Source organism: Rhinoraja longicauda, chromosome 33 (genome assembly GCF_053455715.1).
Source record: "Rhinoraja longicauda isolate Sanriku21f chromosome 33, sRhiLon1.1, whole genome shotgun sequence".
NCBI classification, from domain to species: domain Eukaryota; kingdom Metazoa; phylum Chordata; class Chondrichthyes; order Rajiformes; family Arhynchobatidae; genus Rhinoraja; species Rhinoraja longicauda.
In genome coordinates, this window is record NC_135985.1 from 7,353,267 (window position 1) to 7,380,942 (window position 27,676).

At 40.9% G+C, this 27,676-nt stretch overlaps 1 protein-coding gene across 2 annotated transcripts; it reads right to left on the reverse strand.

Annotated features, from left to right (window-relative positions):
* mapk6 (mitogen-activated protein kinase 6) lies at positions 1-27,676 on the reverse strand. 2 transcript variants are annotated; one of them, XM_078427414.1, is made up of 6 exons: positions 27,465-27,676; positions 15,325-16,547; positions 5,798-5,942; positions 5,016-5,180; positions 4,119-4,320; positions 1-2,499 (listed from the first exon to the last, which is right to left on the reverse strand). In XM_078427414.1, the coding sequence occupies exons 2-6, from the start codon at positions 15,877-15,879 to the stop codon at positions 1,368-1,370; spliced, it is 2,199 nt and encodes a 732-aa protein (XP_078283540.1). In that variant the 5' UTR covers positions 15,880-16,547; positions 27,465-27,676; the 3' UTR covers positions 1-1,367. The 2 variants fall into 2 exon arrangements, with proteins under 2 accessions (XP_078283540.1, XP_078283539.1); XM_078427413.1 differs by lacking the exon at positions 27,465-27,676 and adding an exon at positions 22,662-22,791.

The window sequence follows — 27,676 nt, forward strand, 5'->3', positions numbered from 1 at the left end:
TCAGGTTCTGGTTATTTTTATTTGTTCCATTTTTGGATTTTGTGGGAGGGGAGGGGGAAGAAAAGGGGCAAGAACCAGTAATACAGAAACTTGGTATCTAAATTGGTAAATGCAAATAAATTTTCAGAAATAATTCTACATGCTATATTCTGAATCTATGGAAACCATGCTGGCTTGAAGTTACAAATTTAAAAAAAATGTACAATAAAAATAAAGATGAAAATTCAACATTCATCTTACTGCAGTTTCTAGTTTCAACTTTTACAGTAATGGTTGCAACTCAGTTATTTCCATGCAGAGAATTCTAGCCTTTTAGGTCTTGACAATTTAAATACAGGATTTAAGACTCAATGGTGCATTTCCAAAATATGTTTTCAAATGGTTTGTAGATTATTAATTATCATCAAGCACCACTAAAATGTTCCAATTCCTATATATGTAGTGAATGCTCTTTCCAAAATAAGCCAATTCTATCAATAGGAAAACTGAGGAGTCATCAGGTTAAGGAGAATGTTACACAATTAACCATAGTGCTCAACATAAAATTAGCTTCAAAATGCATCAAATTCATTTTTAAAGTCACAATGAAACTTATAAAATTAAAATAAATACAGAAGAAATCTTACATCTGCTAAAATAAATAAAGTATCTGGACACTTTACTATGGAAAATGCATACCAGAAAGTTACATGTACTGACAGCTTTTCAAAAGAGTAATTGCTGGCTAAGTTCAGGTGCATGCTATGAAGCATTGGGTGTGACTCAAGGTAAGCCACTCATTGCCGTTACCTTGAGGTAGATAACACATGCGTACCATGATCTGCATTCATTGCTGGTTTTCCTGGCATCACATGTTTAAGAAACATTTAAGCTATCAGAAAACAAAAACTGTCTTTAATATATTGCGGGGGGAAACAAATTTGCAATTTACTGCTTGGGCTTACTTTAAATTTTCAAATTATTATTTTTTTTTAAATCTCATGCACGTTTATATTAACTGTGTGTTTGCCAAAATGGAAGACATTCCATTCTTAAAACATGGAGAATGTGCTTGGTGGCTTTTGTTTCACTAATAAAATGTACCCACTTGGCTTAGTGCATTTTCTCACCACTGTTTCAGTCACTATTTTCCACGTTAGTCTTTTTTTTTTTTGCAATGTACATTATTTTAAACTGTGTGCAAATGACATACAGGTTTACAAAAAAAAATTAAAATGCAATGTCAAAATAATTTGACTTGTAAAAATGAACTGTTCAAACCAAAAAGCACAAATTCAAATTACAAAAATAAAAAGATTCCAGACTTCAGAAAACAAGACAAATGCACATAGTGAAGTATACAAAACAAATGTCAGCGAGTGTTCTATTCAGTTCAAATGTTTCAAGATGCTACTATAGGTCTTATGAGGAATCTGAGGAGATGGTTTTGCAGCCGCAGGTGCTAAAGTGGTCTGAATTGCTCTCGCCTTCAATGGTGAACTGACAGGATTGTCAAATTGGGGAATACCAATGGACTCCAACTGCTTGCTAAATGGGACCTCCCCATTTCTGCTCGCCTCTTTCACACTCTCTTCACCAACCCTCTCCTCCAGTTTCCTGTCACTTGCTGGCTCAGGTTCTGCTATTTCTACGTCGTCTTTCCTGTTGAATAACTTGTCTAAGTAACTAGTGAATGTAGTTTTTTCCAGCTGTTCGTCTTTCCTTCTATCCCAACAAGCTTCCTCATCCGGAATCAGGAAGCTTTCATCCCACCCACCACTTCCATCAATGGCAAACTGGCACTCCCACGGATTCTGGCTCCGACAACCCAGCTGGGCCAAATTGGCCATCCCCTTCTCCTCCTTCTCCTGACTAACAGATTTGCAATTTGACATTGAACTCTTTAGATCCAACTGGGACACTGAATTGTTCAAGTCATTCAGCTTGTCTACGTCAGGAGACTCGGGCGGCATGCTCAGTTTGATGGGACTGGCCATGAAAGAATCAAAGTCAAACTCCCGAATCTTCTCCTTGTCCTTCTCAACAATCTGCTGGGTTGCCTCCACCAGGGCTAGCTGCGCTTTCACAAGTCCATTCTTTTCACACTTTGACTTTCCTTTTTTATCTGGCTTCTCTCTGCTCTGCTCTTTCCAGTTAGATAGGTCCATAATAAGTTTGGGCTCATAGTAATGGTTCACTTCACTCTCCCTCCACACCAGGTTATCCAAGTAGGAGGGTGACCCCATTTTATAGTTACAAGTGTGGCCACACTGCAGATCACAATACTTATTTTCATGATGATCTGAATGTGACCAAGAATGCTCAGTGGAAAAGTTCAAGTCAAATGCAGGATCCTCCAAGTACTTTTCACGGTCTCCGTCTAAATATTTGCGAGGGTCCACCTGTACCTCCTCCTCTTCAGTCATGTCGGACACTGCTCGTGGGTCGCGCTGGACATCATCTGACTCAAAGTTACTGTGCAAAGGCCAATCATGGTCTGACAACTCACTTTCCTGGTATCTGAAAGGAACAATTCAAGCAACGTCTTAGATAAAGGAGGGATGAGCAATCTTAGAAAAACTTGCAATCTTGAAAGAGTGAGTGAGATTCAGCAGAGAAACAAGCACTTTGACGTGTCAAGTCTCAGCCAGCCATCAACGATAGAAATCTAACATCAATCCCATTTTATTCACCTCCGGTATCTATCCCTCACCCACTCCAGGTGTAATTGGCCAATTAACCTACCAAAGTGCACAACGTTGGGTTGTGGGATGAAACTGGAGCACCTGGGGGATATCCGTGCACTCACAGGTAGAACATGCAAACTCCACACAGACAGCACCCAGCTCTCTCATGCTGAGGGGCAGCAGCTCTACCAGCTGTGCCACTGATTCCAAGACTGAAATATTATCTTGGTGAAATTTAAAAGGCCATTTTGCAATTGTAACAAATGTCCCAATCCAAATAGAAGGTGAGATACACAAAATGAAAATGACTTATTTGGTTTCATCTATCTGTATGAGAGGAAATTTTTCCATATTAGGGTAATTTATAATTAGAAATGTGAGTTTTATTGAGCACATACAACAACCAAAAGCATACTGTCCCCACTGGGCTCCCACCCATCGCACCCCCCCCCCCCCTTCCACAATTCGCACCCCTTACACCTTTAGTCTTTTCTTCTCCGGCCTCTGCCCAAACATCTGCCTAACAAAATTTCCCTCATCACTTATCTCTTGCCAGGATTGGCCCCGCCCCTTCGCTCTTCCAGCTTTCTTCCCCCCATTACCACAATCAGTCTGAAGTAGGGTCTCAACCCAAAACGCCGCCTTTCAAATATTCTCCAAAGATTCTGCCTGGCCCGCTGAGTTACTCCAGCACTTTGTCTTTTGTAAACCAGCATCTGCATTTCCTTGTCTATCCACAGGCATGCTGATTTAGCTACTGTAAATTATCTCCAGTGTAGATGATTGAGGAATTGGGATTGATCCAGCACAGTTTCAATTGGCTGTTGCAAGGATGTACAAATGCAACTACCCCAAGATTTAACAGTAGTTCAATTTTAATACCTCATATTCTAAACATTTCTCTCAATATAGAATGACATATTAGGGAAATAAAATTACTTGTACAGATGCCAGAAATCTAAGTTACATTGCAATCATATACTTTGGTCTGATTTACAAATGTTCAAAGTTAAATGTACATGAAACTGTTCAAATCACCTGGCTTTACCCTCTCACTGGTTGTCTTAATCAAAGTGAAGATTTTCTATCAAAGGTTTCCTTGTATGTGTCCACCATTATGCCGCAGTAATAATGACTGGTGATCATTATTAGCAGAAGGAAATAAAACCAATTAATTAGAGAAACTTAATCGACCAAGATCCCGTCAGAAAGGGAATATGCATTCAAGTCCTTTTGTCATAAAGATCAAGCATGCCTCAAAAGTTTCTCATTGCACCTCGGTTCACTTAATAAACCAGTCCTCTGTGAAGGTCAAATCTTTGTAATAAAAGAACAGGATTCTGCTATCATGCATTAGTCACCTGAAAGCATTTCTGGTTTAATTATTGATTAGATTTCATTTTTTTTTTTTAAAGGAGAAATAGCATTTTACCAATAAAATAAAATAAATACCTGTCCCAATTATAGATATGGCTGTGACTCTCATCCATTAACAAAATATCATCAACTTCGTCCTCGATGTGAAACGGGTGGGTAGAGTTTGGTTCGTCCAATGGGAAGGAATAAATACTCATGTATGGATGTGCCAGGGCTTCAGCTGCTGTCAGTCTGTCCATCGGATTGAAGGTCAAAATTTGTTCCAGAAAATCCAATGCTGTTTGAAAAGGAAAAATATATAGTTTGAAGATCCTCAACTTTTCCTTTCATCTAGTTCCAAGTCCACAAGCAGACCTCTGGCAATATTGTAGAGATAACTGCATTCCTGCACATTTCTGGGATGGCACAGTGATAGAGCTGCTGCCTCACAGCACCATGGGCCAGGGTTCGATCCCGACTACGGGTGCTGTGTATGCAGAGCTTGCACGTTCTCTGTGACTGTGCGAGTTTCGTCCGGGTGCAGTGGGTTCCAAAGACGTGCAGGACAGTAGATTAATTAACCTGCAAATTGCCCCTTAGTGGGCAGGATGCAAAAGTGGGATAACATGGAACTAATGTGCAGGTGATCAATGGTCGGCACAGACTCGGTGGGCCAAAGGGCCCGTTTCCATGCTATAAACTAAACATAGCTGCAATATTAATTCCCAACACAAGGAAAAGGAATTCAGTCTATCCCTAAACTCACGTCACTAATTTTAAACAAACTGCAATGCACAAGCCTGAATTTACTCTTCAATTTCTTCCTGGTAGCTCGGCCAAAATTAAATTAGCAGTGAGGATTCAAGTGCTAGGGTTCCGGTTTGTTTTGAAAGAGAGTTGAAGGTCACATTAAGTTATATTTCGATCTACAAATTAAGACTAAAATGTCAAAATTCTACATAAATTCAGAATGCGAGCTTGTGGAGCACATACCTTCAGGACAGATGCCAGGGAGCAACTGTGGTAAGGGGTTATGTGGTTCTGTCATGTCCTTCTGTAAATAAACTGGGATGACACCCAGCAGCTCCTGATGGTCCTCTTCATGGATTACAGGGATGGAATTCAGAATCAGTTGCATTTGCTCCAATTCATGAGCACCTAAACAAACATTTTTTTTTTTTTTTAAAGCTTTGAATATCTGAATGGTTAAAACACAAAACAATCAACCTTACAGAAATGTGCGCAGCTAAGAGTGAAGTGACTGCTCAATTGTTCCATTAATCCTTCCATTAACAGCACAAAATGCCCAGTTCTGCAAGCGAAGTGCTGCACTGTTTGCTTATTCATAAGTATCAGTGTTTCAGTGAAACATGCTTTATAAACAGATTAACTGCTCGAGTTCAAAACAAATAGGAGTTTAATGCAGACCAACGTACTATGTATAAAACTGTGGGCATCACAAAAAGCTGGAGTAACTCAGCGGGTCAGGCAGCATCTCAGGAGAGAAGGAATGGGTGACATTTCAGATCGAGACCCTTCTTCAGACTGATGAAAGTCTGAAGAAGGGTCCTGACCCGAAGCGGATCAGTCTGAAGAAGAGTCTCGACCCAAAACGTCACCCATTCCTTCTCTCCTGATATGCTGCCTGACCCGCTGAGTTACTCCAGCTTTTTGTGATACCTTCAATTTGTACCGGCATCTGCAGTTATTTTCCTACATGTATAAAACTGTAATGCGCTTGTACTTTAGCTTCGATATCTTCTGGAAACACTGACCTGCAAAGAGTGTTTTCCCGGTCAGCATTTCTGCAAAGATGCAGCCAGCAGCCCACATGTCGATGGCTTTGGTATAATTGTTGGGAGAGAGGAGGAGGCGTGGAGATCTGTACCATTTAGTGACCAATCCTTCAGACAGATGGCCCTAGGAAAATAAGATGTACAATTTTTTGCAGTCTATGTCACTTGCACCCAAAATGGAATACAATAATCCATGCACACAGCACCAAAATTGGCCAATTTACAGATATGTATAATCACTGCTTTTTTTTTTTGAGACAATACCCAACAATATACCGGAACTAGATTGATGTGTGCCCGCCAATAGCACGACATGAACTGTTATATGCGCACTAGCGCCCTATTTGCCTACATAAAAGTACCGTGTATCCTTTCCTATAAAATATAATACACATTCAACTCAGAAATTTAAAACTGCCACTTCCAAATGTTTGGGTACCATTTACAGAAAATTGAATGTGACCAGGAGCTGTGCTTCACTGATTCACTTGCACGTAACTTAATGGTATATCACACAAATAAATGCCAATTGCTCACAAGTTATTTTCACATAACATTATTGAATCCAAACCTTTGTTTTAAAATCACCCCAATAATCTAAAGCTGTGCCTGCAAATGTTAAAAATATGGTCATGTTTGCTCATGCTAAAGAAACTCATTTTCCTGCCCATCTCGTATGCACGTTGAATGGCTTCTGTGGTTAGGCAAATAAATTCTGTCAACTATTCTCACGTAAACTAAAACATAGGGTGGCACAGTTCCACAGCTGGTAGAGCTGCTGGCTCACAGGGTTTGATCCTGACTGCAGATGCTATCTGTGGGGAATTTGCACATTCTCCATGCGACTGCGTGGGTTTCCTCCCATATCCTAAAGATAAGGGATTGTAAAATAATTGGTCTCTGTAAATTGTACATTAATTGGCCTCTCTAAATTGCCCCCAGTGTGGGGAGAGGATGAGAAAGCAGGATAACACAAAATTAGTGTGAATACACAAGCGTCAATGGTCAGTGTGGGTTCGGTGGGCCCATGGGCCTGTTTCCATCTTACAATGATTCAATGCTGATAATTCGGTTCAGAAACAGTTTCTAAAACTTCAACAGTTGACATTTAAAAGAAGAAATATATTGCAGCACAATTATTTCTTGTGCTAAGCATTTTTTAAATATTTTTATTTTCTAAGAGAAAATATAAAAACAACTTGTTGAAAGAAATATTTTGAATTAGCTTCACGAACTTTAAGACTATATTGCTCATGCTAATTACGTTTCATGCAATTCAATTCAAGCCATCAAAATGTGCTTTGCCATGCAACACCAGCATTACTCCATTTCATACATAATACCCCATAAGATAAATTCATACAAAGCATTTTCACACTCTTCAAATTTCTTCAGACTGTACTTTTAAGTTGCCGCACATCAGTTGATTAGTTAATACTTATCAATCAAACACACCTTCCATTCAAAATACAAACCTACAAAAAAGTTAATAATATCCCTCCCGTCTCAGGGTGTCGTGTGGCAAGCATGAAAACCACTTTTGCTGTGGTCTTCGGACAGTAATTTTTCTTTCCAGTCGCCAATTATGCCTGCATTTTTTTCCTTGATCACAATGTCAACTGAAGAGAATATATTCAAGGTATTACGAATGAGAAAATCATACAAACACCCAATGAGGTAAGGTTAGGAGGGAAAAAAAGTTTGGAAAATTGGAGGGGAACACCTAGAACTAATTCAACGAAATAACTAAATATATTATTTTGCCTTTTTTTTTTTTACAATACTTGCTGGATCAATCAAGATTGAAGAGGTGAATTTGCAGGAGCTCGATATTGTATTTCAATTGTATTTCAGGGCAGAGCGGCAGAGTTGCTGCCTTACAGCGCATGCAGCCCCAGAGACCTGGGTTCCATCCAGACTATGGGTGCTGTCTGTATGGAGTTTGTACGTTCTCCCTGTGACCGAGTGGGTTTTCTCCGAGATCTTCGGTTTCCTTCCACACTCCAAAGACGTACAGATATGGTATGTGTAAATTGTCCCCAGTGTGTGTAGGGCAGTGTTATTGTATGGGGATCACTGGTCAGTGCGGACTCGGTGGGCCAAATGTACCTCCAAATTAAACCAAAATTACTATTAATCATCAAATCCTCTCTGCACAAAAAACAATCAGTAAACATAAATGGTTAGATATTTTTCCCCCTTCCAAACCTGCCATGTGGATCACTTCTTCGCCCCAGTTCCAATTTCCTACAGTTTCAATGAAATGTAAAGCACTGCAGAAAGAATACCTACAAGGAGATTCTCAAATTTCCCCATTGACGAAATGCAGAAGTAGCAACAATCGTAGAAGCTCAAATCAAGACTTACGGGTTTTGGTTGTGAACATTCCTACACTAATCCTAAACTATGCCCCCAAACTACATTGCCCAAATAGTCAGTAATTTATTCTTGGCTCAATTGCAGCCGAGCGCCTTTATTTAGTAGGTTGGTGAATCAGTCAAAACAGAAAAAGGGTTTAAGGTTTTTAAATTTTGCTTATGCCATAAATAAAACAAAAAAAAATTCTGGGAAACACTCATCTTATCAGATCAGCAGTTCCTGCTTCAAATAAATGTCAAATGAGAAAGGGCAGAGCTTGGCTGTGAATAGCAGAATTAGCACTCACCATCCAGGTTCACACATGAAGAATGGCCATTTCAGAAGTACTGGAGAGCCACTGCTTGTGAAACCATATCCTGGCACAAATTGCTGCCTTCAGGAGAGGAAGGGAAAGGTCTGGTGAAAACAAAGGGACCCTTGTACGTGGACTGTTTAGGAAAGACGTTAGCTACATGGAAAAACTGTGCATTACCAACATTTAATGAAAACTTTACATTCAGATATTATATTTACATAGTCACAGTACGTAATCAGAAGATTTAACTAAGTGCATTTATACAGCTTGTTTTGGTGCCATGATGATGGTGGTGTTTTCAGATCATTATAAAACAAATTGACCAGTAAAGAAACTGTCAGGAAAGTCAATTAAAACAAACTTGGTTATAAAATTAAAGTGCATTCAACCAATAATCCGATAAGGTTGCTGAGGAAGTTGCAGAATAGGCTTCCTCCTTGATGTGCAATTCTCTGATTAGGGATTGCAAACAAAAATACTAAAATTTAACTCCTGCCTAATCTGTAACAAACATAAAGTGTTCAATTGCTCTTCAAGCGAGGACTGAAATCAGGTTCGGCTGTGGTCTTTTCACTCATAATTAATCCTGCAATCTCAAGATTTTAGTGGTGCACATCTGGCAAATAATCCAGGCTACTGGATGTTAGTCTGTTAACCCTCAAAATCGTGTTTAATTCGCTTTTAAAATATGTTTGACAGTAGAATAACAAATTCATTGGAAGATTTCTTGTTTCAAGGGAGCAGGGGATCACTGGCCTCAGTGAGTGCCGGGGAGAGGGGGAAATCAATACCTGGTGAGCCAGATGCCAGATGATTGGGGATTTCCTAATTGTCTGATGGCAGATAATCAAAGTACCACAAAAGCTTAAATGGAAAGATAACCATTAAACAATGGGAAACAATACCTAAATTTCAGAAAATGTGAAAGCTACTCAGAACAAGTTAGGTGAATGTGAACAGGCAACCGAGACTATTGCAGAAGGCTCATTTTGCAGATTAGCTGTCAAAAATACTTCCGTGATGCGTGTTTGATATTAAGTAAATAGAGCAAATCACAATTATCAGAGCCAATTTTTAAACATACACATATTCAGGGTCCAATTTAGAATATAACTGAGAACTCTGCAGCCAAAATAACTCAGTAATAAGTATCTACAACCAGTTTTAGCAGTAGTCTTCCATCACAGTAAGACACTTCATGAGCGGGTTAGAAACTGAAATGTTATATTTCTTTGCTACAAATTTTCAATAAGTTCAAGCCAACATTAGCAGATGTTAACCTAGCCAATCTGAAGACAGGGAAATTATGAAACAACAGATTAACAGTTATTAAATACAAGATCAAGGCAAAAATAACCAAACTCAAACCACTTGATGTAAACTAATGAGAAAATAGTACATTTTACTTTTATTTAGTGCTTGCCTAAATTGCAGTTTGATTATAAAAAAGTATCAGTTTCAAGACTCATTGTGTACCAAGTACAAGATTGCCATATCCAGGTAACAATTCTTCATATTATGCAAAATAGTGCTGTCTTTGAAATTATGCTATCAAGATACTTTATTAAAAAATTCTAAAAAACTTCAGATACTTCTACAAAGATAAATTAAGAGAAATGCAGACAGTTAGTTTCTGATTCATAAACATCCCTAATGGAAGTTTATACAGTTAGTCACCAGCTGAAGACAAGATAGTTCTTAAATATTACCATCCTATGAAGTTTCTCCAAACCTGCAGATATTTACTATTTAACAATTCCAAGCATTTATTTGGAAGATGGAATGTTAGTTTTGGAATGAATTCCTACATTTAATCTTCAATGCTTAAATTTCTATTCTTAAATTTATTTCAAGTTCCAAATAATTTTTTCACTTGTTTTTTTTTAACTGAAGAATTTGATTGGTCAGCAAAATGCAAGTACAGGTACACCACCAATTTTCCACCATCCTTGGTTCCAGAGCCTCGTCGCATTGTCCGTTTTGCCAGATCAGCAGAGATCACGTAATAATAATTCATAATAAAAAATTATTACGCAGTTTGTTGTTCCTGCTCGACATGTTGATTAATGCAGAGAACAAGAAGGGAGACGCAAGAGCAGTCACCAGCACACAAATCGAGCTCGGCTGCTGTTTAGAGACCGAGTTGCTGCGCTCACCCTCTGTCCCCGAACCGGGCCCACTCACTCCATCTCGAGTCCGGCAACTCACAGCGCTGAGGCTCATACACGTCAGAGTCAGATTTTTTTTTAAAGCATGAAAAAAATGATTCCACAGACATTCCAAAGACACGGGGAAGACACGGCTCATGTATTCTGCAGCTGCAAAGAATTGTTTCCGTGTTGTATTTTGTCCGATTTAAAGGAGGTGCTGGAAAATCTGCAGTGTACCTGTATCTGGATAGCTTTTGTGTTGCTGTTTCACAACATTGCTTTTAATCCTGATACATGCGCATAAAGTATTAAAAATACACAGGACAGCTAAGTTATGATATGCCTTTGATGCGTTTAATTTGTTCTAAGGCAGCCTGAAAAATTAACCTTTTTATTGCTAGACTTGCTGAATATTCCAGTATATTTCCTTCATGTTCTAGTTAATTTCATCGCTTTAGTTTAAATCAAATGAATGGAACATTTTGGTAAATAGTATATAAAGTGTTGGCAATATGATAAGATTTAAAATCAAGTGGGCATTAATGCTCAACATAATTACAGAAATAATTTGTCAGGTATCTAAGTAAAAGATGAAACAATACTTTTATAGAAACCTTACTAGTGTCATCACCTCATGCTTCCTACCCCTGCCCCAGTCCCACCCCATACACAGAACCTCAACCCCAAAGTATAAATTATTTTACATAAAAGGAATGATGCTTTGATAATTAACATACAGCGTTGAGAAAATAGCATTTTCTCAGAAATAATTGTTCCCAACCCAAGTCACCATTGCTCAAGGGGCAAAGGGATTAATTAAAAAGAGGTTTAAGAATGATCCACAAACACAGATAAGATGAAACTCATCTAACATTACTCTCAGGCAACCATTGCATGAACAAATTCCCTTGCTTTTTAAGATTTAAGCCATAAAACCAAATCTAAGCTGGTAATCATGAAACAAAAATAAGGCAAAGATTATCCTTTAAAATATAACTGAAGGAAAATAAAAGCAAATTTAACAAAAAGACCAACCGGTAAAAAAAAGCTCATCTGCATGAATGCTGTCAGAACTTCAAAGAATATCTGAAGTTAAAGTTCTGGAAATTGATCCGAGTAATACTTGGGCAAGAAAAAAATGGAAGTTGGAAGAGCACAGCAGATTTTGAGACTCTACACTTTAATACAAACAAGGTGCTATCTGTCTTTTGCATCCATCTTAATGCCATGCCAGGCAAAAGGGTTAGGGATTTGAACTCTCATTCAAAAAAGATGCTGAACTTGAATCTACATTGCATCTAACTCAAAACCAGTTACAAATCAGGCTACTCAGCATAACCTAAAACTGACCCAAATGGCTAACAGACAACCAAGCACGCAATTCACATCACTCAACCTTTTAATTTGTGGTCATTTAGACAGAATTAGTCTTAGCAGGACTATTCCAGTTATCACTGCTTAACATCACTCAAGATTTTCCCTTCCTCAAATTTAAAAACAATTTATGTAATGTGTAGTGGAAAGTAATATTTTAAATCACCAATTACATGGAATATACTTCACAGAAAATGGCCATTCTTCTTGCCTTACTCTTCATGTGCCTATCTAGTTTTTCCTTTATATAATTTAGTTTTCCCCAATCATTCAGCATAGTAGCAAGTTCCAAATTATTACATTTATTTCTGGATACAGAAAGTTTAATTTTCTATTTGATCTTATAAACATTGATGCATCTAATTTACTTTCCAATTAATTACAGATTTTGCAGGCAATTTATTTCAAGGGATAGATCTCTCTGCAGCATCTTGAAAAACAAAGGTACTTTCTAGCTCCTTTATTATTCAAGTTACACTAATCTCCACTGCCAACAAACGATCCATATCCCTTTGTTCCCTGCATATCCACCTGCCTATCTAAAATCCTCTTAAATTGTACTTTTGGATCTGAAACATTCCTGAAATAATAACAGCCATGGCAGAAGTGATATTGGCTATGATAGAAAAAATATGTACTTAATACGGTCAGCAATCCTTAAAAGTAAAATGGCCAATCTGTCCTTTTTATGTGCCCTAGTTTATTGAAATTGTTGTTGAAGCTCTGAACAATCTTCCAATCTCAATGGAAGAGGATTTAATGCTGAGAATGAGAAGATTGCTCATGTTACATTGTCATTTGAGAGAAAATAAACATGGCAATTAGGTCAATCTTTCAAAAGTCAACAAAGAGAAAACTTTTAGACAGAATGGCCTGGGTCATAATTATTTATTCAATTTTAGTTCTCCAAATGGCAGTTAGCAAGAATTTAGTAAAACAGGACTTGCATTATAATATCTAAAGAAAATTGCAGAAACCAGCTTGCAGACAGAGCGAACTTCCGAAAGTCAATTGATAAACTAATGCATAATAGCTGATTAGCAAAATTAAAGACCATAACATTAAAAGGAACAGTGTACATATAAAAATGGCTGCATGACAAGGTAAAGAACAATGGTTAGTACTGCTATCAGGAGGGTGCTTATTCTCCTTTTATTAAATGAATAATTCTGATTTGATCAGATACAGGATTGATTCCCAAGCTATGATGGTGACAAGGAAATTAAGTATAACAATCAGAAACAGTCTAAAAGAATTTGGTGAAATGAAAGGACATGAGGTTTACTACCAAAGTGATTTATTTTCATCATATGAATGAGAGGCAACATGAATGGTATCATTTTAGAAGGTACAAGAACATAATTCCAGAGGTCTGGAAAAGAAAAGTTCAATGGAGAGGCCATTATAAATAGAAGGAATCAGTCGAAAAATAAGGAAGACATATTAACAGGATGTCAGCCTAGATGACTGCATTCAATTTTAGGCACCATGTTGTAGGAAAGATGGCATGATTTTACAGATTTAGTGGTTTGATGGGGATTTCAACTTTTTTGAGCAATTTTGACAGAGTAACTGTCAGAAGCAGAAGTTACGGTTGTAAGGTGATTGGAAAAAGAGTCAGCACTAAGAATATTCCACTCCATCCCACATGTTAAATGGAGCAGTTGTTGGATCTGGAATCCTTGAAGAGGTCAATTGATTCACTTTCAAACAGTATCATTAAATAATGAATTGGATATCCATAAGCAGGGAAAACTTTACATGACATGTGACAAAGTCAAAGAATTGATTAATCAGATAGCTCTATCCAACAGATGGTGTCCGTGTTATGGACAGAATTAGCTTTTCTTGTGCTATTTCATTCTATGATTTTCCAATTCTATTCATAGTAGTTGGAAGAAATCTAGCCATCTGACTGAGCTAGTAGATCTATTGCTAACAGGAACATTACCAGGATGTGCACTGCTGCTGAAAAAATAAAGCCAACTGAGGCATCCAGAGAGTTAATCTGTACATTTGGAACTGCTGCCAATTTTGGATTAGATGTCAACACTTTCTGAGATGCCACAAAGTAGAATATCAACAAAGCATCCAGCGTCCATATAATTTTACATCATGCTTATTATAAAATGCTGCTGCCAGAATCCAATCCATTAGTTACATCCCAGAAAAAAATTAGCCACAGAATATTTAGCACATCCAAACTATAGATGGGAAGTGACAAATTTTGAGATTCCATGACGAGTGAAATCCTGGACTTGGGCTTTGGAAGAACACAGGATTTGTTCAAATATTAATAGGACTGGCTCTGCCATTTCTGAAAAAGCTGATTATTATTTTTTAAGTGCAGGAATCAAAATAGCATTATTTCAGGACAACTAATGAGTGATACAATTAAATTCTTTCCAAAATTTTAAATAATGCAGGAAAACATTTAGGATTGGTAATTGTGAAAGAACTAATTGGAAGAAGTGTGTGCTGTCATAATGTTCTTCCAAAATTCAGTATGTAAACCAAAGCCAAAATTCTCAAAACAATTCTTGGTATAAATTTTCCATTAACTACACTTTTGTGTAAGTTGGAATACTTCAAGTAAAATGCAGAACTACACTTTCACGCTGGCTTTCCAATGACAATGAAACTTGAATTAGGCTTGGTGAATTATGCAAAAGCAAAATCTTTGTTTTTTATCACTTCTACTCCAATTACAATAAAATTAATTGTAAGAGTGCCAAAAAGGCACTATTTTTAAATCAAAGGTCCGTCACAACTTTCTAAATGGTTAACACTACAGAATATAAAAACTGCATGAGCATTGAAAGTAGAAATACCTCATTCCACACTGCCATTATCTCAATGTCAAATAAAGTGTCTTCTAGCCCTCTCAAGTCTAAACCCCGGTAATTTATCAAAGGATTATATTACAGCTACAACAGAATAGAGGACAAATTGCCGAATGAAATTTACAATACAACTCCCTACATTTGTGAATGGAATCTGTCTTCCATCCTAATAACATTCTGCATTCAGCACCTCACTACGTTAAAATGTTTGTGATGCACAAAAGCAAGAGCAGTGAATAAATGTTGATATTAGGATGGTTGCACAGCTAACGTGTGCTTTACATAAACGAGCCTTACAAAATGCTAGCATACGCGCTCCTCACAAGACAAATGACAGACTACTCAACCTCTTAACCTACGTTATGTACTCGCTGAACATCGTTTGCAAAACATCCAGATAAGGACAGCCAGCACTACTAACAACACACTATCTTATTCGTTCATGGGTAATAAATCAAAACTTACTTTGTGAGAGTAATGGGGGTCCATGATGCGTGCCAGACCAAAATCCCCTACTTTCAGCACCAGATCCTCAGTGTTAATGAAGAGATTAGCAGGTTTGAGATCTCTGTGCAGCACATTAGCCGAATGGATGTATTTTAGCCCACGAAGCAGCTGGTACATGAAGAGCCTAGCATGCTCTTCTGAGAATGGACTCTGTTCCAACAGCTTCGCTAGGTCGGTCTCCATGTACTCTTGAACAATGTATACAGAATTCAGTTCTGTGATGGCACCCACATCATCAGACATCGGTATCCCACTTGGGCCCAAGATATCAAACACTTTCACTATGTTATCATGGTCAAGTCGTCGGATGATTTTGATCTCTCGCAAGGCATGTTTGACACTCTGTGGATCACTCAGGACAATTTTTTTGACAGCCACTCGCTTGTCACAGTCATTGTCCACAGCTGAGAAAACCAGGCCATTTCCACCATACCCTAGTGGCTTCAAGTCCATATACCGAGCACCCAAATCAAACCCATGAATGTTCATCAAACTTCCAAACTTTTCTGCCATGTTGATAACCCTCAAGCTTTCCTCTCCTATCAGATGGCCAATCCTATGTCAAAACTAGGCTATTAAAAAAAGAAATCAGCTTCCACAATTAAAAAAAAGCTTCCTTAGAGAGCAAGCCAACCCTAACCGTTTCTTAGTTTAAAGGTGTTTTCTCTTTGAAATGTGTGCGCCATCCGGCCTAGCTGAGCAAGGTCAGCTCTGTTCCCATATGAATCCCTCCTTTAAGAATGAACAGGTTGCAGAATAGAAACTCAGACCTGACCTATGTCAGTAAAGGTTATGCTTCTAATTCAAATAAGGGCATCCCTGCAGACATTAAAAATTAAAGTAAAGTTTGATTGCAACGGAATGAACCGACAGACAGATGCATCCAAACAACTGTTGTAAACAGATTAACATTTAACAGGGCGTGTGAGAATACATATGTGTTATAAACCTCTATTGATATCCTCCTCATAGTGCAGATACTTTCAGTGTAAGACTGGTCCTGAGCAGCGACATTCTAGAGTGCTGATAAGCACTTTTTCTTTCCTTTATAGTTATAACGTGGTCAAGCAAAGAACTTGTGGCAGCTTTCTATCTCTAAAGATGACTCTCGTCAATGATCAGGTGGCTCCAGCTCACCGCAGTCACAATCAAAGCTATCATCCATTTTATATTTGGACAACCTGTGAACAAAGAGAGAGAAAAGTTGTTAAGTGATAGATCTTAACATTTCTTTGCATTAAACATTTATATACACTTAATTTAAGAATTGTTTCTCCCTCCTTCAACTTTTCGCCGTGTACTTTTCAGAAAAGAGAAAAACAAATAAGTCGATAGTCCCACAGACGTAATAGTTTCAAAGAAATGATGTGGCATATTGGAGATAGTGGATAGATGCATGTACACCTTACTACTATATACATGCATCAATAAGCCAATTATTTTCTTGTGCGAGGTGGGCTCTCCTATACTTCTTTTGGTTTAGCAACAACTGCATGAGGCAGTGGCAGCAATGCGCTGACAGTATCGGTTCTGTTGCAACAAACCAAATTAAAATTGATACATCTGTTTAAATGAAAATTTGAGATTTAGGCAGCAAATAAAGAAATAAAGATAAAGCAAAAGCAACAACAAAAAAATTAAGTGTAAGAAAATAACTGCAAATGCTGGTACAAATCGAAGGTATTTATTTCACAAAATGCTGGAGTAACTCAGCAGGTCAGGCGGCATCTCAGGAGAGAAGGAATGGGTGACATTTCAGGTCGAGACCCTTCTTCAGACTGAAGAAGGGTCTCGAGCCGAAAAATCACACATTCCTTCTCTCCTGAGATGCTGCCTGGCCTGCTGAGTTACTCCAGCATTTTGTGGGGGAAAAATTAAGCTTGCCTGCAAAACTGACTATACATTGAATTGAATACATTTTATTAGCCAAGTATGTATACATACAAGGAATTTGTCTTGGTGCTTTGCTCGCATGATAAGCAGTAAACAATTAAGAATAAAACATTATAATTTAAACATGTGAAGAATTAAATAAAATACCAGAGCAAAAGGAGGCTACAGACTTGTGGCTGTTGAGTAGAGCTACTGCTCGAGGATAAAAGCTGTTTTTATGTCTAGCTGTGGCGGCTTTGACCGTCCAAAGTCGCCTTGCAAAGGGAAGTGCTTCAAATAGTTTGTGACTAGGGTGAGAGGGGTAGAAACATAGAAAATAGGTGCAGGAGGAGGCCAATTGACCCTTCGAGCCAGCACCGCCATTCATTGTGATCATGGCTGATCATTTGGGTCAGAGATGATCTTACCCACTCGCTTCCTGGCCCTTGCAGTGTACAGTCCGTTGATATGGGGGGGGGGGGGGGGGGGGAGGTTGCAGCCAACAACCTTCTCGGCTGATCGAATGATGCGCTACAGCCTCCGGATGTCATGCTTGGCAGCTGAGCCAAACCAGACCATGGAGAAGGTGAGGACAGACTCTATGATGGCAGTATAAAACTGGACCATCATTGCCTGTGGCAATCTTACTTGATAATGAAATCTAAGCCATTCATTCCATTTTGTACAGTTATGGCAATTTGTGCGCTCATACGCTCAGAATAAATTTTCTCTGCACCCAATCTTCATACTTACTTTCAACATTAGGTCTTGAAAAAATCAACAAGCTAATGTGCCCAAATGGGGCATCATATAGCAATGCAATTTTAATGAAAGAAAACAAAAGCACCTAAGATCAAGAAATGCCTTAGAACACCAAGTGCCTTGAGACATCAATAGCCCAAGTTACTCCAGCATTTTGTTATACCTTCGAATAGCCCAAGTTAGGTAATTTCATTTGTGGTTATTACAATTTTTAATTTTTCAGATCAAGGCATTCATCAATTATCAGGTATATTACATTAATGGAATTAACATGAAAATTGTGCCCAAAATAAATCATTTGTTGCTTATGAGTTAAATATTAAGAATAGTAAATATTCCAATTCAACATTTTGTTGTAGATTTAATAATTTGCTATTTTCTTTAAACAGACCCCAGGGAACTTTATGAAAACTTTTTGCTCATAACATTCCACAAAGCACAAAGTACAATGAAAGTTTCTCTAAGAGTGCAGAATATGTTAATCCCCCTCAAATTGCCTTCTGACCTGAAAGTTCACTTTGATTAACCAAATGTCATTTAGATACCCAATTTTAAGTCAGTTCGATAGTTGGAGCTTTATTCTCAAATAGGAAGAAGTTGAATTTAAAATCCTGATTCCCCTCAAAATTCTTAGCTACCACTGAGAAGGGGTAATTTTGATACATAATCATATCATATCATATATCTACAGCCGGAAACAGGCCTTTTCGGCCCTCCAAGTCCGTGCCGCCCAGTGATCCTCGTACATTAACACTATCCTACACCCACTAGGGACAATTTTTACATTTACCCAGCCAATTAACCTACATACCTGTACGTCTTTGGAGTGTGGGAGGAAACCGAAGTTCTCGAAGAAAACCCACGCAGGTCACGGGGAGAACGTACAAACTCCTTACAGTGCAGCACCCGTAGTCAGGATCGAACCTGTGTCTCCGGCGCTGCATTCGCTGTAAAGCAGCAACTCTACCGCTGCGCTACCGTGCCGCCCACATGCATGCGTGCAATCCTTAAACTAAGATAGTATTTCAGATAATTTGCAGATACCTTTCCGTTTAAATGCCACACTGACATTGAGAGCGGGAAGTGGTGAAGGATAGTGATAGGGGATCAGGGTTAGTAAGAGGGAAAGTCAAAGGAATAAAAAGGTCAAGTAAACATATGCTTGGAAGATAGACACAAAAAGCTGGAGTAACTCAAGCGGGACAGACAGCATCTCTGGAGAGAAGGGATGGGTGACGTTTCGAGTCGAGACCCTTCTTCAGACTCAGAAGGGTCTCGACCCAAAACGTTACCTATCCCTTCTCTTCAGAGATGCTGCCTGTCCCACTGAGTTACTCCAGCTTTTTGTGTTTATCTCCGGTTTAAACCAGCATTTGCAGTTCCTTCTTACACATTTAAACACATTGAATGGGATGGATGTCGTTTTATTCAGATGAGTTAAAGTGGTGATCTCAGACATATACTTCCCACAAAAAAAGAAACAGTATTACTCTAGAGTTTGAAAAATGTTTCAGAGCTAGGTAAAATGCTCATTCAGTTAAAGAATTATTGAGGACTTAATAGACATCAGCTTCCTGTTTCAATTTGCTTATCAAAAAGGTAAGCAAGTACCGAAAAGGAACAGCACCTGCACTCAAGGTCTTAATGTTCAAAAATCTTCATTTACATTCTTTGGAAAAAACACTAAAAATGGTGGCAAAAAGGCTCTAAATGTTTTTGCACATACTTGCAAAAGTTGAATAGTAATGCAAATGCTTTGCAAATATAACCAGAATAAAATATTTTTTCCCAGAGATTTCTGGTAAAGATATCACTCCAGGTTTAATTCCATTGTTATAAGATCCTCATAAATCAGCCTTTTTCTATGATTACATGATTTATCTGACATAAATGAAAATCAGGTGACTATTCTAAATTATACTCTAAATTAACACACACACACATAGAGTGTTCACAGTGTTGATACTTTCATAATACAAAACTTCAATTTGAAATTCAATTACTTTCACAGTTTTGCCATTAATTGTTGCAATCAACTATTAAGGAAGCTTCAGACTATCCTCCGTTGAACTACTCACTATGACATACAGAACAAATAAAAACAATCACTAGATGTCATGTCTTATTGCAGTTCAATACTATTTCATATAATATCCATCCAATATTAACCTCTGGGGCTGCAACTATAATCGTGCACATTTTTGACACCTCAGCCCAAACTTTAGCCTCAGATGACATTACCAATGCTATTGTGCACATCTTGCTTTAAATACAAATTTCACATTAAATAACAATGCAACCTTAAACCAAAATTAGATACAAAGTCAAGTACTGTGAATGCTAATACATCTACCATGACAACTATCACCAAAAGGAAATTCCACCAGTGAAATTGATCTATACCAGTTCAAAAGTAAAACAATGGAACTCTAAACAAAACCAATGAGATATTGGTCGTGGAATTTATATACAAAAGCTTGCCCATGTAATAAAAATAGTAACTATTGGTTCAGATTTCATCAGTAAATTCCAAACTGAATCTACCTTTCCATTCTCTTAATATCTGAATAACTCACGCTGACGATTTTTTCTCTAAATTGTTAAACCAAATATTTACTCATTTTAGCTCAATAAAGGGGAAAATGGCAAGTAGTTACCCCGGTAGGTGCTTTCGTTTTCACTAAAGGATCATCCAACAACAAAAATTCCCCAACTGGAAATTGATTAAGTGACGCAAACGTTTCCGAGAACTTTAATCTTAAAAATCGAGACGTGGATAATACAAACTCAATTACTGTTCGGAGAATTCTTTCTAAATATAACTGCATAAATGTGCCCGCAAAAAGCATATTCTTACGTCTAATAAATTCTGAGACTGAAGTAGAGAACTTAAATGGTTCACTTCGAAACACGTAACGCGAGGAATCCCATTAAGCAAAGGAGTTACCATTTAAACCCGACGTTAGTATGACAGGAAACTAAACCGCAACTTGCTTGAGAAAAACCATGCACGTCACATGAAATGGAGCCACGTCGCAGTTTGTGAGCAAGACTATTTTACACTGAGATATCGCCTCTCTGGGAATTGTTACTCACTGACCTGATAGATGTTAAAATTTAGCTTTCATATGACAAATTGGCGGTGGCGGGCGGAAGGAGAGGAGGGGTGTAAAACTGAATCGAGAAACCCAATGTTACTGAGTAATCGCTACCGGGAATAGTTACAGTAATGCCTGGCCAATGCTATTTCCAAACCGCGCTCCATTTCCCAAGAGGAAACTCAAAGTGATTAATTATTGCAAAAGCATAAACTTTAATTTTATGATAACTATTAACTATAATTTAACAAAGATCGCTGCACATGTTTAAAAATAATTAAAAACGGGTATTTAAAAAAGGCAGGAATGTTAATTGAACAGAATGGTTGAGAAGAGGGTTCGAAGAACATGCATTTCTGCAGCACTTGTGGCGGAATAATGGGAGAGCCGCCGGCTGGGGAAACAGACAACACTCACACCAATGTGGTTGCCTTTTCTGCCCGTTTTACTACACGGAGAGGTGGTTGTAGACCCACTGGCTGCACTTTATGGCACTGCAGCCCTCCGAAGGTAAAGGAGCGGTGTAAACCCCCGCAGGTGAAGATACAAACCCCCGCAGGTGAAGATACAACCAGAGCCCCCACAGGTGAAGATACAAACGCCCGCAGGTGAAGATACAACCAACGCCCCCACAGATGAAGATACAACAGGAGCCCCCACAGGTGAAGATACAAACGCCCGCAGGTGAGGACACCAGAGCCCCCACAGGTGAAGATCCAGCCTCAGGTCCCGCCTCCCCCTCCCGCCCATTGGCCAGAGGCCCCTTACAGCCCCATCCCCCGCTCCGGCAGCGCCTCTCAGTGGTCAAATGACCCGTCAATCACGCCACGCCCCTCCCCCGCGCCACACACACACACACACACACACACACACACACAGAGGCGGCGGAAAACAAAAGCGGCCTCGGCCGCCTCGCCAGGTGGGTCGGGCCGGCGGTACAGCCTCGCTCTCTCACCCCCCCTCCCCCCCCCGCCCGAGGGAGCGCGGCCGGCCGGCCGCACAGCGCTCTCCCCCAACCATCACCACCATCCCCTCTCCCGGCCGAGCGGTGCCGTGAGTGAGGGAGCGCGGCCGGCGGTACAACCGTGTAATGCTCTCCCGGGGATGGGGCCGGGAGGGTGAGGGAGGGTGAGGGAGCGCGGCCACGGGGAGGGAGGGTGAGGGAGAGCGGCCATGGGGAGGGAGGGTGAGGGAGAGCGGCCATGGGGAGGGTGAGGGAGCGCGGCCATGGGGAGGGAGGGTGAGGGAGAGCGGCCACGGGGAGGGAGGGTGAGGGAGAGCGGCCATGGGGAGGGTGAGGGAGCGCGGCCATGGGGAGGGAGGGTGAGGGAGAGCGGCCACGGGGAGGGAGGGTGAGGGAGAGCGGCCATGGGGAGGGTGAGGGGCCGGGAGGATGAGGGAGCGCGGCCATGGGGAGGGTGAGGGAGCGCGGCCATGGCTGGAGCCGTCAGACAAAGGAAGGCGCGGCCTAGTCTACTCCCAGACCGCCGCCGCCGCTCTCCCGGCGCCCTCACTCCCCTCCGCCATCCGGCCATGGCCACCCCGGCCCCGGCCGGCACTCACCCCGCGTCCCGGCAGCATGAGGTGAAGAGAGGAGAGGCCCGAGTGTGAGGCGGCGGCCGCAGCTCCGCTCGATGGCAGCGCTCGGGTGAAGCCGCAGCGCCCGCCTCTCGTCACCGCCTCCCGCCGCACGTCACGCCTTCCGCCCGCGTCACGTCACGCCTCCCGCCCGCGCGCGCCCCCGCCTCCCCCGCGCGTGCCCCCGCCGCCCGGCGGGAACTTCAAACACTGCAACTTAAACACGGCCGTGGCAGACTCTGTCTTAACGTGGTCGACGCCACCATATATCTTAACACGAAGGTATTTATTCACAAAATGCTGGAGTAACTCAGCATCTCAGGAGATGCTGCCTGACCTGCTGTTACTCCAGCATTTGGTGAATAAATACCTTCGATTTGTACCAGCATCTGCAGTTATTTTTCTACACTACTATATCTTAACACAATCATTGCAGCGGGAGCTAAACATGATCGTTGCAACTATATCTTAACACGGTCGTTGCAGCTGCATCCATTGCACCTGTATTCCAGATAACAATGGCCTGTTGCCTTTATCATGGTTACTTTTTTACATATCTTTCACTCATTGTTCTTTATCTCTACATAATCGCATAATAACTCTCGTTTCCCTTATCTCTAACCAGTCTGAAGAAGGGTCTCGACCCGAAAGGTCACCCATTCCTTCTCTGTCTGACTATCCCGCTGAGTTACTCCAGCTTTATCTGAACTGGCCATCGCAGCTGAATCTAAATATGATCGTTGCAAACTTTAATCTAAATATGCCTACTGCAACTAAACGTAAACCTGCCCACTGCACCTGATCGTTGCAACTTTATCTAAACCTGGCCATTACAACTCTATCGAAACGTGCCCATTGCACTATATCTGAACATGCCGATTGCAACAAAATGTTGGAGTAACTCAGCGGGAAGGCAGCATCTCTGGGGAGAAAAAAAATGGGTGACGTTTCGGGTATGAAGAAGGTTCTCGTCCCCAAACGTCACCCATTCCTTCTCTACTTCCTCCACCTGCCTATTGCAACTATATCTAAACGTGCCCATTGGAGCTATATATGAACGTGCCCATTATAGCTATCCAAACATGCCCAATTGCAAACTATATCTAAACTGCACATTGCAACTCTATCTAAACGTGTCCATTGTAGCTGCATCAAAACGTGCCCACTGCAGCTGTATCCGAACTTGCCCATTGCAGCTCTATGTTAACGTGCCCGTTGCAGCTGTATCTAAACATGCTGGTTACACCAATGTCAAGCACAATCCAACACCCCGCCCCAAAGTGGCAGTGGCGGTCACTTGCATATTTTAAGAGCTTCCGAGAGAACGAGTGCATAGAGTAAATAGGTAAAGAGCAAAGTTTAAACAGGTATACGCCAAAGATTCAGTGGGTACATGGCAAGGATTAAATAGGCATGACTGCATGACTCCATAGTAAAGATGGAATATATAGTAAAGATGAAATGGGTAAAGAGCAGGATCAAACAGGTATATAGCAAAGATCAAATAGCTATGCAGCGAAGGGATGTAGCAAAGGTTTTCAGCATCTGTCGAGGGTCCAATGCGCTTCTGTGAGCATGATGGAAAATGCACAGCTTAAAAGTTCCAATGGAGAGCAAATTTGTTCTGCTTGGATCCCAAGGTGTTGCTGTTAAATGGGGGGATTCATCTAAACAATGGCCTTTAACCTCATTTTGTGCAATCGGAGGTGTGGCAGCCTCTCACCTTCTGACCAGACTGCAAAATCGTTTCTGCCCTGACCCGGTCTTATGCTCACCAGAGACTCTTCGCACATTCTACACGGTTATAGTAATAAATCCAGTTGGAACTCGTTTCATTACGTGCCTGGTGTTATTTCCTATCGCACGACAAAAAATGAGAAAGTAACACATTACCATAGTAACTCCGGGTACAATAAAGTGAGCGAACAATGCATTGCAAGGTATTGTTTTTGAAGTCGCATGGTAATTTGACACAGTTCACGTCATGGTGCCCGCGGCAGATTGTGGCATTTAATTTAGTCATGGCTTTCACGGAATTGTACCTAGAGTTGCTGCTCTAAAAACAATGGACATCAAACCACATTCTTGAACGAAAGAAGTGTACCCTGTTTCAACCATTTCAGAAATTAATTAATTATAAGGTACCATCCGCGCTACCGTTCTTCGGTTAGATTTCAATGTAATGAAATGGAAGCAAAGAGCAGATCCAATCCCCCCTCCTTCCTCGTCACCTTGTTCCTTCCCCTTCCTCCATCCGTTTATCACACACCTCTCTCTATTCCGGGTCCCCCATTTCTCTCTCAACGCCTTCCCCCTTCCCATCTATTCACCCTCCCCCCCCCCCCCCTTCTGATTTTACATTTCACTCCTCATCTCAGATTCCACCATTCCCACCCTTTGTCTCTTCCCTCCACCCCCACCCCCAGCTCTTTCCCTCCTCACCTCTTTCAGCTTTCCCCAGAGACCACTCACTCCGTCACTCCTTGGTTTGCTTGTCCCTTCCCATCCCCCAACACCCCCCCCCCCCCCCCCCCTCCCAAGCACTTTCACCCACAACCTCAGGAGGTGCAACATCATACATAAAATCCTGTGGGGAACAGATAGGGTGAAAGGTCAGTCTTTTACCCAGGGTAGGGGAACCAAGAAAAAAGGACATTGATTTAAGGTGAGAGGGGGAATGATTGATTGGGAACGTAATGGATAGGAAATGTTTAGAAGGATATGGGCCAACCACAGGTAGGTGGGACTAGTATAGATGGGGCATGAGCAAGTTGGGCTGAAGGCCTGTTTCCATTCTGTATCATTCTATGTCAGAGGGGCAGCATTTTCACTTAAATGGCGGACAGTGTATGGAACGAGCTGCGAGAGAAAGTAGTTAAGGCAGGTACCACAGCAGCATTTAAAAGACACTTGGACAGGTACATGAATATGAAAGGGTTAGGGGAATATGGGCCAAATGCAGGCAAATGAGACTAGTTTAGGTAGTGCATCTTGGGTGGCATGGACAAGTTGGCTGAAAGGTCTTTTTCTGTTCTGCATGACTCCATAACATCCTCCCCTCCACCTTCATTTAGGGTCCCAAACAGCCCTTCTATAGATAATAGGTGCAGGAGGAGGCCATTCCGCCCTTCGAGCCAGCACCGCCATTCAATGTGATCATGGCTGATCATTCTCAATCAGTACCCTGTTCCTGCCTTCTCCTCATACCCCCTGACTCCGCTATCCTTAAGAGCTCTATTTAGCTCTCTCTTGAATGCATTCAGAGAATTGGCCTCCACTGCCTTCTGAGGCAGAGAATTCCACAGATCCTTCTAGATGAGACAGAGCTGTACATTCACCTCCTCCTACCTCGTCTTTTGTGTTTGGTGCTCCTGATGTGGCCGCCTCAACATCAGTAAGGGCAAGCCTAGATTAGGTAACCTTCACTGAACATGCACTCAGTCTGCTGAGGCCTGCTGGATCTCCCATTTTCTAAACAATTTCAACTTTCCATTCCCATACTGACGTTTGATTAGTACAGGTGTTAGAAGTTATGGGGCGAAGGCAGGAGAATGGGGTTAGGAGAAAGAGATAGATCAGCCATAATTGAATGGCGGAGTAGACTTGATGGGACAAATGGCCTGATTCTGCTCCTATTCCTCATGACCTTTCTGTCCTGGGTCTCGTCCATTGCCAGAGAGAGGCCAAACAGGAGTTAGACAACACCTGATATTCCACTTGGGCAGCTTACATCTCATTGGTATGAACATTGAATTCTCCAATTTCAGGTAAACCGCCCTCCTCCTTCCTTATGTACCTAGAATCATGCGCCCCACACACACCTTCATCCACTCCCCAGCCCAGTCACCTCCTTTCCCCTCCACCACTTCCTCCACCCATTCATCACCCAATTCCCTTCTCCAATCCCCTACCAACCCCCCCCCCCCCCCCCCCCCCCAGGTTCTACCTTTCACTCCCCACCTTCCTTTCTTGCCAGATAACTCCATATATATCCCTTTTGTCCTCTCCATTTAACATTTGCTGCCTGGCCCGCTGAGTTCCTCTCCGGCACTTTTTGCTCAAGATTCCAGCACATGCTGCAGCCTCGTGTGCCTTCTCTGAATGAGATCTTGCTTTTGCAATTCGGCATCATCTACGTTTGGCGTAAATGCCACCGCGTTGTGGATGTACCACAAAGGCTAAACTAAAAGGTCTGATTTCGCTGCCACGAGGAATTAATTGCAAAATGCTTTCTGCGAAGTAGCATTATTTACAATCGATCGGCTCAGTATTGTGACATTGGTATTTTTGGACACAATGAACATTTTTAAAAAACCATCTCAACTATACATTTAATTATCTTGCCAAATACTGGTAAATGGGCAACTATTTCAAGTAAATATTTGTGGTTCAGGTAAATTCACTGCCGATTTAAAGTTTAAAGTGTCAAATTTTCACCTTGAATATTTCCAATAGGGAAAATTGAATTCTCGATCTAAATAAGTACAAAATCAAACAGGACCGCCAAAAGAAACAGTCTGTCAAGATTATGAACACGATTGTCGATATTCCAATTGTCCACCTGGCCAGACATCAAATTGTAACTCGAATTGATCTCCAAACGGCGATAAGTGCAGAGAAAAGAAAATAAGCTGGGCGCATTAGCCACACAGTTAGACGTAGCAAAGAACAAATGTACACCACCTGCAACATTATTATCCAACACCTAGCCCACGGAAGCCAAAAGTCTACGTGTTCCCCAGTCAAATATCTAAAGAACCCGCAAGTTCTTTTAATGAAGGACCTTACCATGTTTGGCGTTTGGCAGCGTGCGACAAGTCTATTTACTAATCAAACGGCCGAGAGAAATAGACCACGTTTCCAATCGCTGATTGTTTAAACTGGGTACTTTTTCTTTCCTCCTCTGCACTTATTTAGCATACGTCAGATCCATTCAGAGCCGGTCGGACTTAAATTGCGTTTGCATGGGGCTCTCTGCTGGTTTCGTTGGAGTCTGGGGG